At 37.8% G+C, this 16,821-nt stretch overlaps 1 protein-coding gene across 2 annotated transcripts in view; it reads right to left on the minus strand.

Moving 5' to 3' along the window:
* Positions 1 to 2,576: 2,576 nt before the first annotated feature.
* The window catches only part of LOC124555454, an 83,897-nt gene continuing 69,652 nt past the window's right edge, over positions 2,577 to 16,821 (minus strand). For both annotated transcript variants that reach the window (XM_047129376.1, XM_047129375.1), the window contains one exon: positions 2,577 to 3,412. In XM_047129376.1, the coding sequence (XP_046985332.1) occupies positions 3,384 to 3,412 (29 nt within the window). In that variant the 3' untranslated portion in view covers positions 2,577 to 3,383. The remainder of the gene's footprint in view (positions 3,413 to 16,821) is intronic.

Raw genomic sequence — 16,821 nt, forward strand, 5'->3', positions numbered from 1 at the left:
AGTTTATACAATTACTGACAGATCAACACTGTTTATATAATCTTTGACCAAAATTTGGCCATTTCCAGTGCATTTTCCACTGCATGGTGAAGGTCATCTTCTGTGCAGGTGGCTGGACACGGTTGACACTGAAGCATATGTTGAACAGTCTGCTCTTCTCACAGTCAAACTGGGTTTTCTTTTCTTCAAATTTGCCAGGTTAGCCCATGATCTGCCCACTACTCACCTTAGTCTACTCAAGGACTTCCAGGCTGGCCAATTACCAACACGACCAGGAGGTAAAGATTCTGAAAATCTCTTCCAACCATGAGGGTGGGATGTCTCAGCCCTCCTTAGTTGCAGCCTGGCTTCTTTATCAGTGATGGTTAGTTTCTCCAATGTTCTGAAAAAACTTTTCATTGACCTTAGTCATCGTGGACAAGGTTGTTGCCCATATGTGGGGTGTGTTTTTTCCTGCTCCAGTTTCGTTTTCTCCCTGTTTGCTGCTATTTATTTTCGAACAGGAACTGCTGTAATTCCTGCAAGGCGGTAGAGTCATTTCACTGGAGTTGACTTCAAGCAGCCTGTTATAACTCTGCATGTGTTTTTTAGTGCAATATTCACCTGTTTGGCATGTGTTGACTTATACCAAACAGGACAGGCACTCTCTGCAGTGGAGTAGCCATTGCAGAAGTTCAGATGGTTTCAGCTTGGCTGCCCCACTGTGTTCCGGCCAGATTGTGATTGAGAAAATCAATCGGGTGTACCTTGGTCATCAATAAATGATGGCTGATCCTTTCACATGAGAAACATCCCTGTTTTATGGGATATGTATACATGATTAGTTTTAACATTAAATAATGTATTTTTTTCAGTCCTATTAATGCAACTACAATTAAAAACTATGGTTTTTGTTAGTCTATCCATTTTAAAAGAAAAATTTGTCCACAGAATTGGAACTGTCGAGCAGAAACAATTCTTGGTACAATTTAATACTTGGTTTGCTACTTGCCAGATGTTTTATATTATTAGGTAATTGATCAAAAACTTTTTTGTTACATATCAGACTCCTTTCAGAGCCAATGACACCTTTAATAATGGGTAATAAAAGTTACTTTTTCCTGTAGCGTTGTATGTATGGACATCACTATTCTTCTCAAATTGTGATGGATGATTTATGACCAATTCATAAACAAATATAGGCCTACATATTGTGATGGTGCAGTTAAAATGCCTAACTACTTGAAGACGTAGCTACAAGATGACCATGGCTGAACACCACATATTATTCTTACTCCTCATTTCTGTGCAATCAGAACTTTCTTTCTAAGTGATGAGTTACCCCACAAATTATTCCACAACACACTAAGTGGAAATATACTAAATATGTCAGAATGTTGACTTGTTTGTTTCCAAGAATAGCTGTTACATGAAGAGCAAAAGTAGTTAAGCTAATTGTTTGAGCAGCTTAGTAATATAGTTCTTACAGCTCAAGTTTTCATCAATACAAACAACCAAAAATTTGAAACATTCTACCCTGTTTAGTGACTCTTGTTCATGTTCTCCATCAACTGTTAGTATGGCTGTTGTACAGAACTGCACATGGCAATGTTTTGTCAAAATGTTGGTAGAGTATTTTCAGGAAGCATTTTATGATTATTTGAATAACATTAGTAACAATCTCTTCTGTAGCTTTCTCTCTAATTGGCTTTATTATAACACTAGTATCATCTGCAAAAAGTACCAATTGTGTTTGATGAATGTTAAGTGGAAGGTCATTCACATACATAACAGGAGTGGGCCCAAAATTGACCCTGTGGGACTCCTGTGATTTCTATTCAGTGACTAAAATTTTCTCTCCTTCCAACATTATTTGGGACAACTTTTAGCATTCAGTTTGTTAAGTATGATTCAAACCAGATGTTTGAAAATGAAGCAGTTCTATCAATCAAGGACCTTGTAAAGGTAACAAAATACCAACTGGTGATTTTTATTATTTAAGGGTTGTAATGTCTTGTGTGTAAATGCTTAAATGGTGTTCTCACTTGGGCAACCCTTTTGGAATCCAAATTGTGAATGGGGTCCTGTTGTCTTGGAACACAGCATCACCACTGGAGAACAAACACTGTACCATGGAATGGAAACAAGACTCATTCGATCAAACAACTTTCTTCCATAGTCTTTTTTCCACTTCCACCATGACTCAGCAGTGAAGTTTTTACAAGTACTATATAAGACCATACACACAAATTTTAATTTCAAAACAAAACAGGCAGCCAATTCACAGCACACACTAACACAGGTCCGACATCTACTGTGGTTCACATCTGAGATACCCACTCCAGCATTAGACCAAACGTTATATACCGTCGGTCTGGGTTTTCCATAGCTACCTGTCATTAGACTTAGAATATGCCCCAGTACAAAATTATAATTTCTATATTCTTAATGCTAGCTAAAATCTGCTTACATATGAAGCTGCAGGCTTTTGTGATGATTAATTTGGGATGATGTATGATGGACGGTTGCCAAATAATTATAAAATTTATGATCAGCAAGATGCACAATTTTATTGAATTTATTAATAATGTTTGAAATTCATTACTAACAAAAAGTGGTACATCATTCTTAAGGGAAATTACCTCCCCATTCTGTTAGTACAATCAGTTTTCACATAACTGTAATAGAGTTTAAATTATGGGTTACTAACTACAAAAGCATTAATTGTCTAGAAGTAACTTAATTACTCATGTGAGACATACATCTTAAACTACTATGTAGGATGGGGGACTGCATCCTAAAACATGCTGCATTTCTATTACGTGTAGCTACCTTGTCTGATTAATTAAACTACTGTGTAGTATGGGAAACTGCATCCTAAAAAATGCTACATTGCTATTATGTGTAGATACCTTGTCTGATTAATTAAACAGACTTTGATAAAATTTATTTTATCACTAAAATATGATATGCTAACAAAATTGGGTACATCAGCTGATGCACCTCAGTAAGGTCTTTTATCTGACACCTTGTTACTGTATTATTGATTGCTTAAATGGTTGTAATTTCACAATTTTTGCTTTATGATTTTATTCATCCTCATATGTTATAGTTTACATGGAAATGACACACATTTGTAATAAAAAAGTTCATCTTTTTCTGTATCTCCTATGATTGCTGTGATACAAACAGACAACTCAGATGCTTTGAAAACTAACATAACCTGTGCTCAGGTGACCAACACAAAAGAATATCCAGTCATGCTCAAGTCTGACTGTTCCATAAGACCACCTGTTGACTTTTTTACATGAAGATAATGAGATTAAATTAATATAATAGTACAGACAATGTATTACACACTTCAAGGATCAAAATACTAAGCACTACGAGGAAAGGGTTCCATATTAACCAGAATGTGAGCGGAAAGCAGCACCTGAAACAAATGCTGAAATTGTTATAGAGCACTGAACTGATGTCTAAAAAAGTTAAATGGATAATATGGACATTGAAAATACAACTGATGAAGATGTAAAGTAAACAAAACACTGTATATTTGAGGTGCTGAGTGGCTGATAGACACATAAAATTGAAAAATGTTATATTATCCATGTTGGATCTTGTGAACACCACAGTCATTAATGATAGTTGGTGAATGATGCAACCAGCCACATATAGTTCTGATATTTCCTGAGCTTTCAGATAATATCCTTCTCATACATAATACACACACACTTACATAGCTATAGTGTCCAGCCAACTGCAGCTCACCTGGCATATGAGATTGTATTGGTTGGAGTGTACAAGGGCAGAAAGGATGTGAGGAAAAAGGAGGTGGGAGTGAGCTCCCTCTGGCACAGGCAGAGGGCGTTGCATATGGTGAACAATAACATAAGGGTGTGGACGAAGGAGGGTGGGAGGAGACAGAACAGAGGAATTGGGAGACTTAAGGGTCAAGGTAACAGTGAAACAGGGGCTAGTGAAGATTGAGACCAAGAGGATTGAAGTTCTAATCGATGTGTTATATGGGCAATTTCCATCTCCATAGTTCAGAGAAGCTGGTTTTGGAGGAAGGGGGGAATCCAGTGACAGCTCACCATCTCACCCACCAGAGCCACATTTCTATACCATGCTCTTGCTGAATCTCTGTCTCAGATTTCAACTTCCCTTCTCTATAACCCTCCTTTTTCCTCCCCACCACTTTTCTCCCTTCACCCACTCTACCTAATACAATCCCACACTGCAGCCTAACTTCATAGCTGGTACGATGTAGTCAGTTGTGAAAATTAACCAAGCAGGTGCAGGAGTGTTTTATATATTCTAGAGCTCTGGGGAATGACACTGGCTGAAAGCTCAGGAAAAATGTTCCATCTCATTTGTATGCCTATTGACCACTCAAGTGCCTCATCTGTATGTTGAGTTGCTACTTTTATTCCTTCCATTATTTATATTCCACCAAGGACTTCCCATTGCCATATTTATATAGAAAATACAGTAGCCCAAGAATACAATCCCCAAGAATACAATCCCCAATGCATTAACAAGTAAGAAACAGGTAGCAACACCACATGTGAAGCAATATAGGTTTATTCCCTAGACACTGGCAGAAATTAAAGATACCAAACTTACTGTCCTAGACATTAACAAATTCTTCATCAATGCATGAACTGAGCTAAGATGACTGTATAAACTTCCATTTTTAGCATATTTCCAAATGGAAACTGTTATAATTATTCAATAATAAAAACTACTCATATAGCAGAGGTGGTGTTACTTGTCAAGTATTGAACCCTTAAGTAATCCAGTGGCGAATTTTGGGGTTGGTGCAGGTAGTGGAGGCTACGGGGCTGCAACCTCTCTCCCACCCCACAACCCCAAAGTACAGCTGTTTCTTCTTAATCTCCTCAAAGAAAAAGAAAGATTCTTTGCAACATAGCTTTCAGGCTTAACAGTCTCAAGAATTTTCTCAGTTTTGTAGTCAGTCTAGTCATACTTGCAGTACTGAAATGGTCAAAAACATCTTTTGACTAAACCCTGTTCATTGTAAGTTTAATACAAATGTACATATTACACACTCAAAACTTCCACTTTCATGTTCAAATGTGGTGTTTATTTGCTAATGAAGTTAAATTAAGCCTATGGTGATGATTATTCATTCAATTGCTGATGTTGTCAGGAGTGGTACTTGACCAGAAATTTTACTGACATGTACTGATCAAAACTAGTGTACCAGGGCTCATAACACCAATAATCAATAGGTTAATGTATAATTCATATAAGTTCTCTGCTGACATTGTACATAAGTGTATCTGCATAGTTGAGGTCTTTGGTTGTATAAAGATGTAATAATTATGTTAATTATTTTGGCATTTTAAGAAATTATGTTGTAACTGTATCTCTGGTTTTATATGGAGTCCTCCATGAACATAATAATTTGTGAAAACTCTGCATATTTTACTGGTCCACAAGTAGGGAAGCTAAATGTAAAAATCTGCAGTAAGGCCCCATCGCTATGGAAGTATTGTGATGGGACAGGGAAAGATGGACTTCATGCACAAGGCTCTTGATTCCTTTGTAGCGAGTGGATAGTTTGAGTTTTGACTGTGTTACTGAGTGGTCAGTGGCAGCCTTGGTCAGCTATTCTGGCATAAATTGAGGCAAGAAGAGCTTTAAAGCATGTAAATTAGCCTCAGATTAAATGTAAAGTGGCCTTGCAACCATGGTATCATTATTGGCTCTGTTTAGTTAAATTTACAATGCCAAGAAGAGCTATATCAGGGCATGGCTACTATGAAGAACCATCGTTGCTTTGTCATCAATTTTATAGCCACTGTAATTTGCCACAAGTGGTACCACCTTTAGCAGAATTGTTATCTAAATATGTACATCCAATGGACCACGTATTATGTATTGAATAATAACTTTTTGTGGAAACTCTAAATGATGTGTGCACATCTGTGATTGTGCCAGTCACATTCCTACACAGGGTCCTTTCCAAGTGAATTAATTCTGAGTATCCTGCTTTTATTAAACTGATTATTTTGGCAGTGAAATATTTTGCAGTTTCATTAACTCTGTGGAGTAGAAGTTTGGTTAGTTTTCTGTGCAATAGCAAATAATTTACTCCACATAATTTTCCATATTAAAGTTTTCCAAATTGTGTTCACAAAGAAAGATTTTCATTAATTAAGAAGCTAGCATTAAAATAATCAATAACAAAAATACAAAGTGCTTACAGCTGTTTGTAAGTAAATGTTATAAAAAGACAGCAGTATTATTTCAGTTTGAACAGGTTTGAAACTTGTAATTGTTTTAAAGTAATTTTTCAAGTTGGGTAGTCAATTACAAAGCCAGTTTCACTTGGAGTCCAATGAGAGACTAGTTGCTAGGTCCCTTGTTAACTGTTGAACTAATTTCGCATTATTCATTATTTCTAAAGCTCTTACTAAAGGTAGCTATCGTTTTCTTAATTTTGTGTTTTATCATTTACAACTGATGATGGTTCTTCAAACCATACCAGTTTAAGGGATGCCATAAGCTACTTATGTGATAAATGAAAGTAAAGGCTCTTTCTGAGCAAGTGCAGCAACTAGTACAATCATTTACTCTGCACCAAAACTTTTCCCATAAATAATAGCTGAACTGGCCATTTGTATAGAGTAACTTCTTGCACAAATTTCAGAAGTCCATAGCAATCAGTTCTGTTTCAAAATCATGATTTTTTGTGATAGTTAATTAAAATAATAGTAGTTCTTGCTGTTGCCAGGCAGACTTTGTTAGTAAATTCTTATGTCCTCCTGTATTTGTTCATTATACTGCACAGTATTTTTTGCCAATAGCAAGTGTTATTGTGAGACAGATTGTATTGCTGCATTTATATTACAGTTTACTTTCATATTGGTAGGATTTCAGTTCAAAACACATTTGCTTTGCTGTTGTCATTGTTTCAAAAACTTCGCAATTATGGAGTTACGGTCCAGTTTCTTGTCACTAGGTACAGTCACAGTCAGGCTAAAACCCTTCACAGAAAGTTAACATTATCAGCAATTGCCAGTTGGGTAGTGATTACCAACTGGGTAAGGGCTGGTAGTGTTACAAGCTCTTTGCAGGCTGTACTAACTTTACAATGGACCCCTCTGCACAGTGATATTTGAAATAAAAATTACAAGGTTAAAAGTTAAAAACTGATTAGCAAAAAAACTTGAAGACTTTTAATGCTTTAGTTTCTCAAAGTTTCATTCACAGTAACTTCACAAAAAAACACCTAATAGGTGAGTAGGACCAATTTTGAGTAATGCAACAACACCTGGTGGACATGTGCTGGGATCATTGGCCAATCGTTGAATATGAATTTGTTTACATAAATATTAAACTAAGGATAAACAGAGTATACAGTCTGCTCCCATTGAGCTACTGCTAAGTTCCATAGTTCTCCTCAACATATACTGGCAAAAGTTGTTAGTCTTCATGATATCTTTTTTCTACAACTGGCTTAACTTTTCTGAGTCTGAGCTCAAGTCTAGCAGGCAGACATATTAATTTATCAATTCTTTACTACCACCTCTATTTGCAGCAAATTTTGCACAGCATTCACATATGCTCCTGAATAAACCTGTAACATTACAGCATTGTACAATAAATAGTTCATGATATGACACCTATGGCTATGGGTGAGTGCCCTAGAGGTTTGGGCTCATCATGTTAATTTCATTTCATTTATTGTATGAAAATGCAAATGACTATATCTATAATGAGTTTTCACAAAAATTTGTTACTCTTGTGTGCGTTTTCTACCACAGCACCTAATCAGTACATGGCACGAGTTGGCAGCAATGCACATGAGTAAAAATATTACTCCACCTCATCTCAGGTTAAGTGCAGCAGCTATTATCTTGTTTCTAAGCTACCCACTCTACAAATGGGCTCAACGGTGACAGACTTATTTCACTGTGCTTTTATTAAAGCACTAAACGTACTGTAGAGTCCTTTCTGATTCTTACTGTGAGGCAAATAGTCTGTAGTATTTAAAATATTTAGTTAATTGGTCATTCTTTCTTTTGTGGCTGTTGCTTAACATGTTGGCTGCCATGAGGTCAGCACCGGTCACAGCAGAGCCTTACGCCTGATGCCATGTGCCTGCCAACATTCACAGCAGAGCCTCATGCTGACACTGTGGCCTGGTCTAGCCTGGTGGTGAAACATCCCTCACTATGTGAGTGGCAGCCAATATGTCAAATATTTTGTTTCCCATCTACAGGATTCTATTACTAGCACAGTCTGCAAGTAGAACACATACAGATTTGGACTAGCCGTGTTTCCCTTTTATTTCAAATACATTCTCAGTGTATGAAATTTGTGTACACAAATATTCTACATCAGTATTTCCGGTATATTTTAAGCAACTTGTCTGCAACCACAGTCGGTGGCATTAAATGGCACCTGTTTTGTTGCAGGCAGCATTATTCCACCAAGGGGTATTTACTGTTTTCATCATCAATTTTTTGCGGGTTTAGTAGTGCTATATTCCAGAATTTAGCACACCACCACATGTTTTCACTGTTAATATATATCTATTTTTGTTCTGAATGCTTCTTAGTATTTCATTTGCTTGTGTATGAATGTTACCAATGTAGGTTCATTTGAGTTTAGGAAAAAGGTATTTTTTCTATTTCTTTTTCAATACTTGTGTGTGCACAGTAACTGTTCCTGTGTCATCTTGGGAAACACTGTCAAAGAGCATTGAATCTGTTTGACTTACCTGTGAGTCTACTATTAATAAACATTCTTTCATTTCAACATATAGAACCATAATTTATCTTATAAAAATTATAAAATCCAAAGCAGGCACTGTTGGCAGTGCCCTCAGTTATTACATTTTTCATTTTTTGTTTATATTTACTGTTTACATGAGTAATTACATTGGCATTTTCAGTATTGCAGATTCCAAAAACAAAAAATGGAAAAAAAGAGAGCAACCTTCTTTGCTCAATTTTTTGCAAGGCAAAAGGTAAAATAGTAATATGGTGGAGACTGAATCACTCAAGAATAGTGATGGTGGTTGTGGAGGTGATCACAGTACTTCCTTTTTGGTAGCAGATAGCTGTGTTATTGTGATGAGTAATAGTGTATGAACCTAGTTCAAGTTCCTGTGGTACTAATGATAGTGAGAAAAGTGAGGACTGCATTGTGTCCTCAAAATTTAATTATAAGTGAAAATGCCACTGTGCTACTGAAAAAAAAGCTTTGCAACAAGTTCAAATTACTCTGAGTTGCTGAAATTTATATTGAAGCCGATTTCCCATCAAGTAGTGTGTTAAGTGAAAAGTTCTCCAGAAATGTTCAATGTGCATGGTTCAGAAAGTCTCCCTGGCTGGCATACTCTAGAGTAGAAAATGCAGTATACTTCAAATTCTGTGTATTGTTTGCTATGTATTACGTTGGCCATCCATCTTCATAGCCTGTGGACTACTTGGTGCAACAAGGATTCAGCAAGTGGAACTGTGCCTTACAGTATTTTAATAACCATGATGTGCTAGAGCATCATAAAAATCCATTTTTACATACACCAAAATATACAAGAAACAAAACTCTGTTGATACTTTATTGGAACAAAATAAAATTAAAAAGACTAAAGAGAACGAAGAGAAACTGAAACCCATAACACAAACAATAATACGAGGTGGAATGCAAAATTTTTGGGACTGGTGCTGTCATCTCGAAAGTAGGAGTAGTAGATCTTTGCACCGCTAGGTGGCGAGAGCTGCATATCTGATGAATCAGTGTGCGGAGTGGCATTCAGCTGGGAGGACATGTTGTGTGTCCACAGTGATTTCTGTAATACTCTGTGTTTGGTGTGTGGCGATTTTACGAGGGATCTGCAAACAGAACAGTGCGTGTGTATCAAATTCTGTGCAAATCTCGGGACTTGCAATGATTGAACAAGTGTTTGGTGGACAGAGCATGAGCCGTACAATCATCAGTGGAAGAGCCTGGGCTCTCCAAGACCCAAAAAAGTGACACAGGTGAAGAGCAAAGTGAACAGCATGATCATCGTTTTCTTTGATACCAAGGGAATTGTGCACAAAGAATTCATCCCACCCTACCAAACAGTGAATTCCGCATACTACTGTGACATTTTGTGACGGCTCCATGAAAACGTGCGGCGACGATGGCCCGAATTTTGGCATCAAGAGAACTGGCTGTTGCATCATGTCAACACACCCTGTCATCATGTCCTTGCTCACCAGGACCTTTTGGCAAAAAACAACATGGTGGTTGTACCCCACCCACTGTACTCACCAGATTTGGCACCTTGCGACTTCGCGCTATTCCCAAAACTGAAACTCAAGTTGAAAGGCCGTCAGAGAGGATTCAAGAAGCATCACTGGCAGTGATAAACACCCTCAAAGAACAGGACTTCCAGAAAACGTTTGGACAGTGGCAGAAGTGCTGGAACCAGTGTGTACATGCGGATAGGAACTACTTCAAGAGTGGTGGTGACCATTAGTCCAAAGGTAAGGTTTTTAAGAGATGGCAGCACCAATCCCGAAAATTTTGGATAGCACCTTGTTTGGCATTATGTGGGCATAGGGATCAAGGGCAAATTGGTTTGGATAACTTACTCTCAAAGAAGGAAGGAAGTTTCAAAGCTCTTTATGAACTGCAGAGAAAAATGCAATCAATACAAGTCCTGTGATACAAAAAGAAATATTTGAAACCTGCGGTTTTTTCCTACGAACAAACATTTTAGAACTATTAAAAAAAAAAAAAAGAAAGCTAAATATCTCTCAGTCCTAATTGATGAGACAACTGGTGTCACATCTATTGAGCAAATGTCTAATGTCTTTCTATTTTAGCTATTTTAACGATGAGCAGATGAAGATGTCTGAACATTTTTCTTTGTATTTTGTTCTTATTACTTCAACTGCACCAAAAACTCCTCAGGCAATTTTGAAAACTTTGAAAGATATGAGTCTGGATTTCAAATAGCTTAGAGGGTAAGATTATAATGGCAATCACAATATGAATGGAAGAGTATACCAGCATGTATTGCTCAATTACAACCTCAAGCTATTTTGTACACTGTATGTGGCACTGTTTAAATCTTGCAATATCAGAATCTTGCCAAGTCCAAGACATCAGAAACTGTTTCAGAATCACTGACAGAACATACTTGTTTCTTAACATAGCAAATAGGAAGACATTTCATCAAAGAAAACTAATGACTTTTCCAGTGAATAAAAAAAACTGCATTTAAAGAAACTATGTGGAACAATATGGGTAGAGAGGCATGTCTCTATAATGATTTTGTCAAATTTCTGGAGGCCGTACACAAATGTTTGGATGACTTTAGCCATTGGACTTACCATGACTTGTTGAATGGTGCCATCGAATTAGTCAACCCTGTTCACACACTGAAATTTTTTGTTTCCCTTTTTGTAAGTGAATTCATTTTTAGCAACAGCATTTAAGTACATACATACAGAAAGATGATTTGAATTTGGCTGTCACAGTAAACCATTCTCAAATGCTTCAAGAGCAGTTGTTGGACATTAGAAAAAATGTACATCATTTTGAGAAACGTTTTTATAAAGCAAGAGCAAAGTGTAAAAAACACAAGATGCCAATCATTATTCCAAGGACAAATAAATGACAAGTTGATTGGTGCAACTCAGATATTGCTGATCCCAAAGTGTATCATGGTATTTCTTTCTTTCTTCAATTTTTGGATGGCATGATTTCAGAAATAAGGAGTAGGTTTTTAGCCCAGAAAAATAGTCTGCCTTCAAAAGGCTGAACTTGCCCAGTGGACACAGACACTAATTTTTATAACACTTGTGCCTTGCCCTCACTTGAATATCTGCAGTTTCTCTTATGCACTACACAGTCATATTCCCGTGTACTTATTCAAAATCTGTTCATAATTCTTTTAATTACTAGACTGCAAATGATCTTCCATGTCTGTAGTTATGTGTAGTACCTGCTCCTTGAACAACAATTGTTCTTTAATATGTTTCACTGGAGGCAGGGTCTGTGGCTCCCTGTCCAACAACGATGATGAACTAGATGGCTAGACACATGTTTCAATATCACTTTCACTTGTTAAGCATGTATCATCATCATCATCATACTTATGCACATTGGCCACACAGTCGAGTATATACAATACCACACATTCCACTGACTCATCTTGCAGAAATGCTAATATTTCATCTGCCACCTCTTTCTCCTTGGGTCCCTTTCTGATGAAATGTCAACTTTGGCAACTGATGATGTAGATACAATGTAATGTTTGCTTTGTTCATCATTGCCATTGCTCTGCTTTGAATCAACACCACACTATAGCACTGTTGACAGTTACTTGTTGACTAAGCAGTTCAACTACGCTCTGCAATGTCATGCTGTGCTCACCATTTGATACCTCCAGTCCCACCTATTGCCAATAGCAGCCAATATTGTGGTTGCATGGTGCACAATATGTGCGGTGTCAAATACTGCAAACATCATTGGCCTTTTGCAACTTCACACTCAATGTGTTCCTTGTCAGTACGCAGCATGCAATTGGTTAAACAATGATGTCCCTGATCACTGGATTGGCAGCAAGGGGCTAGATAATAGAACTTCTTTTGCACAGCCTCCATGTTCAGCTGATCTGATATCTTGCGAGTTTTATCTTTGGGGTTCATAAACAATTATTTCTATGTGCCTCTGCTACCAGGTGAACTATCTGACTTAAGGAATGGGACTGAAGCAGTTATTGCAAGGAGTGGTGGAAGGGGCAACCTGAGGCAGCCACAATGAAGCACTGCCAATTAAGAACTCTATGGCAGGACAGGCAAGGGGATGCTAATGAGTGGAGGTGGGTGTAGGACTTACTAATCAAGAGTTGGGAAAAACTGTCCTTTTGACTCAATATTGGCCATGTGATGAATGGTCCTCACATTGAACATTCGTAAGAAAAACTGTTTGCATTGTTCTTTCATTTGATGTATTATTTACAATTCTAAGTTGAATGTAATAAATGCTACAAAACCTTAAAACCCCAATATTCATTTTGGAACATCTAATATTTTGTTTTGACATTTAATAACAAACTGTGATACCATTTTCTACACCTTTATTATTTTTTTTACATTTAAAATATCACTTAGATCAGTTGGCTTAAGCACTTATCATAAAATATTAAGAAAATATCTCCATTTACTCTGGAGAATTGGAGACGTCACCAAAATACAAACATTTTTATGATCTCGACCAGTGTGGCCAACAACTGCTGGATGGTCATTGGTGCATATTGACATGCTGCAATACGTTACCAAAACACGTCCCACAGGTACTCTATGGGATTTAAGTTGAGGTAACAGGCAGGCCAGTCCATTTGCCGAATATGCTATTGCTTCAAGAGCTCTTCCACCTGCACTGTTTGATTTGGTCAGGCATTGTCATCCATAAAAATTACGTCAGGACTGAAAGCACTCTTCAACAGGTGTACATGTGGAAGTACTACAATATCACAATAACACCAACTGGTGAGTATACTATGTTCAGAGATTTGGAGGTTGGTATGCCCATGCAACATTACACTTCTCCACACCATAACACCTGAAGCGCCAAACAATCACGGTCAACAATGTTTCTGGGTGTATAAATGTTGATACCTCTTGCCATATGATGGTATGTCCAGCACTGTTGAGCATGATCATTTTTGGGGTCCAGGTGTTGTGGTGTGCGGAGGCATAATGTGTTGCAAGCATGTACTTACATCCAATTCTTTGAACACATTGCACTCACCAATCAATGTTATTGTGACATTGTACTATTTCCCCACATGCATCTTCTCAAGGGTGCATTTGCCCTTGACTTCATTTTTATGGATGACAATAAGTGACCACACTGAACACTGCTATTGGAGGAGCTCTTGAAAGCATATTTGGCAAATGGATTGGCCTGCTTGTTCCCTTGAGTTAAACCCCACAAAGCACATGTGGGACACATAGGGGAGACATATTACAGCCCTTCAACATGCATGAATGACCATCCAGCAGTTGTCAACTGTGCTAGTGGAGGAATGGAGTACTCCACCACAAGAGCTCGTTACCAACCTTATGGCCAGCAAGAGAGATGAGGTACTGGCAGAAGCAAAGCTGTGAGGACGGGGCGTGAGTTGTGCTTGGGTAGCTCAGTTGGTAGAGCACTTACCAGCAAAAGGCAAAGGTCTCGGGTTTGAGTCTCAGTCCGGCACACAGTTTTAATCTGCTGGGAAGTTTCTTAACTTCTATATTATCCTCTAGCAGTGCTTCCACAATCCAAATTTCATTGAACTATATTACTTAGCAGTGACACATCATTCCAAAACTATTTTCATGCTTAAGTTTTGCACACCAGTGTGTTTTCAACATACGAATCTGTTCTTGAGCAAAATTGCTGCATTTTTCCTAAAGGCCCATACATCATGCAATCTTGCCAACATTAACAAAATGAATTATTGTGTCATAAATGAAAATAAACAAAAAAATGTAAAAGATGACACAGAATATTAGAAATTACATCATCCTTGCAAAATTAAATACAGCATGTAGCTGTTACTATTGTGGTATTCAGTCCAAAGACTTGTTTGACACAGCTCTCTATGCTACTCTATCCTGTGCAAGCCTCTTCATCTCTGTATAACCACAGCAACCTGCATCCTTCCGAACTTGCTTTCTGTATTCTCTTCTTGGTCTCTCTCTATAATTTTTACCACCAGACTTCCCACATGTACTAAACTTGTGATCCCTTCATGTCTCAGAATGTGCCCTATCAACAAATCACTTCTCTTAATCAAGTTGGGCCATAAATTTCTTTTCTCCCCAATTCTATTCAGTACATCCTCATTAGTTACATGATCTATCCATCTAATCTATGTGGCGAAAGATTCAAAACTAGATTTACGTTCCTGTAGCCAGAATATTAAAGATTTTGTTACTTGTGAGCAATGTGTAGTTCATAAAGAAGGAAGTCTTACGTGTCAACAAACTCAAAGCATTAATCATAAACTGTAGAGAAATGAAATGAAGCTGCTGGTCAACTGAGTGACGAAACTACTACACGTGTATGTGCTCCCACTACAAAGGATATCTACACTGAGAGTTCCATCTTGAAATTGTTTCGTTCCAAGGCAACAAAAGTCAGCCTCCCAGTTTTCATGTCACTAGGTACGCACATTTCTATTAATCTCAAATTACTATTGCCAATTGGTATTTATTTCAATATTGCACACCAAGGAATGGTGTTAAATATCCAGGCATTGATCAATATGGCATGATGGCAATTGACTTGTGACTGCTGATCAAGATAATGATGGCTTGGATGATATGTTGAAATGATAATGATCTGGAAAGGAGTGGTTTCAATCCCTTAAAAGCCACAAGGGCCACCCGTGCTTCCAGGCTTCAATATATCCGAAGGTTCCAGATGTGCTGGTTTCAAGATGTACCATGTTGTTGTTGTGGTCTTCAGTCCTCAGACTGGTTTGATGCAGCTCTCCATGCCACTCTATCCTGTGCAAGCTTCATCATCTCCCAGTACCTACTTCAACCTACATCCTTCTGAATCTGCTTAGTGTATTCATCTCTTGGTCTCCCTCTACGATTTTTACCCTCCACGCTGCCCTCCAATACTAAATTGGTGATCCCTTGATGCCTTAGAACATGTCCTACCAACCGATCCATTCTTCTAGTCAAGTTGTGCCACACACCTCCTCATTAGTTATGTGATCTACCCATCTAATCTTCAGCATTCTTCTGTAGCACCACATTTCGAAAGCTTCTATTCTCTTCTTGTCTAAACTATTTATCGTCCATGTTTCACTTCCATACATGGCTACACTCCATACAAATACTTTCAGAAACGACTTCCTGACACTTAAGTCTATACTCAATGTTAACAAATTTCTCTTCTTCAGAAACGCTTTCCTTCCCATTGCCAGTCTACATTTTATGTCCTGTCTACTTCGACCATCATCAGTTATTTTGCTCCCCAAATAGCAAAACTCCTTTACTACTTTAAGTGTCTCATTTCCTAAGCTAATACCCTCAGTATCACCCGACTTAATTCTACTACATTCCATTATCCTCGTTTTGCTTTTGTTGATGTTCATCTTATATCCTCCTTTCAAGACACTATCCATTCCATTCAACTGTTCTTCCAAGTCCTTTGCTGTCTCTGACAGAATTACAATGTCATCAGCAAACCTCAAAGTTTTTATTTCTTCTCCATGGCTTTTAATACCTACTCCGAATTTTTCTTTTGTTTCCTTCACAGCTTGCTCAATATACAGATTGAATAACACTGGGGAGAGGCTACAACCCTGTCTCACTCCCTTCCCAACCACTGCTTCCCTTTCATGCCCCTCAACTCTTATAACTGCCATTTGGTTTCTATACAAATTGTAAATAGCCTTTTGCTCCCTATATTTTACCCCTGCCACCTTCAGAATTTGAAAGAGAGTATTCCAGTCAACATTGTCAAAAGTTTTCTCTAAGTCTACACATGCTAGAAACGTAGGTTTGCCTTTCCTTAATCTAGCTTCTAAGATAAGTCGTAGAGTCAGTATTGCCTCACGTGTTACAATATTTCTACGGAATCCAAACTGATCTTCCCCTAGGTCGGCTTCTACTATTTTCTCCATTCATCTGTAAAGAATTCGCATTAGTATTTTGCAGCTGTGGCTTATTAAACTGATAGTTCGGTAATTTTCACATCTGTCAACACCTGCTTTCTTTGGGATTGGAATTATTATATTCTCCTTGAAGTCTGAGGGTATTTCGCCCGTCTCATACATCTTGCTCACCAGATGGTAGAGTT

The sequence above is a fragment of the Schistocerca americana genome, chromosome X, assembly GCF_021461395.2.
Source record: "Schistocerca americana isolate TAMUIC-IGC-003095 chromosome X, iqSchAmer2.1, whole genome shotgun sequence".
Classification (NCBI taxonomy): domain Eukaryota; kingdom Metazoa; phylum Arthropoda; class Insecta; order Orthoptera; family Acrididae; genus Schistocerca; species Schistocerca americana.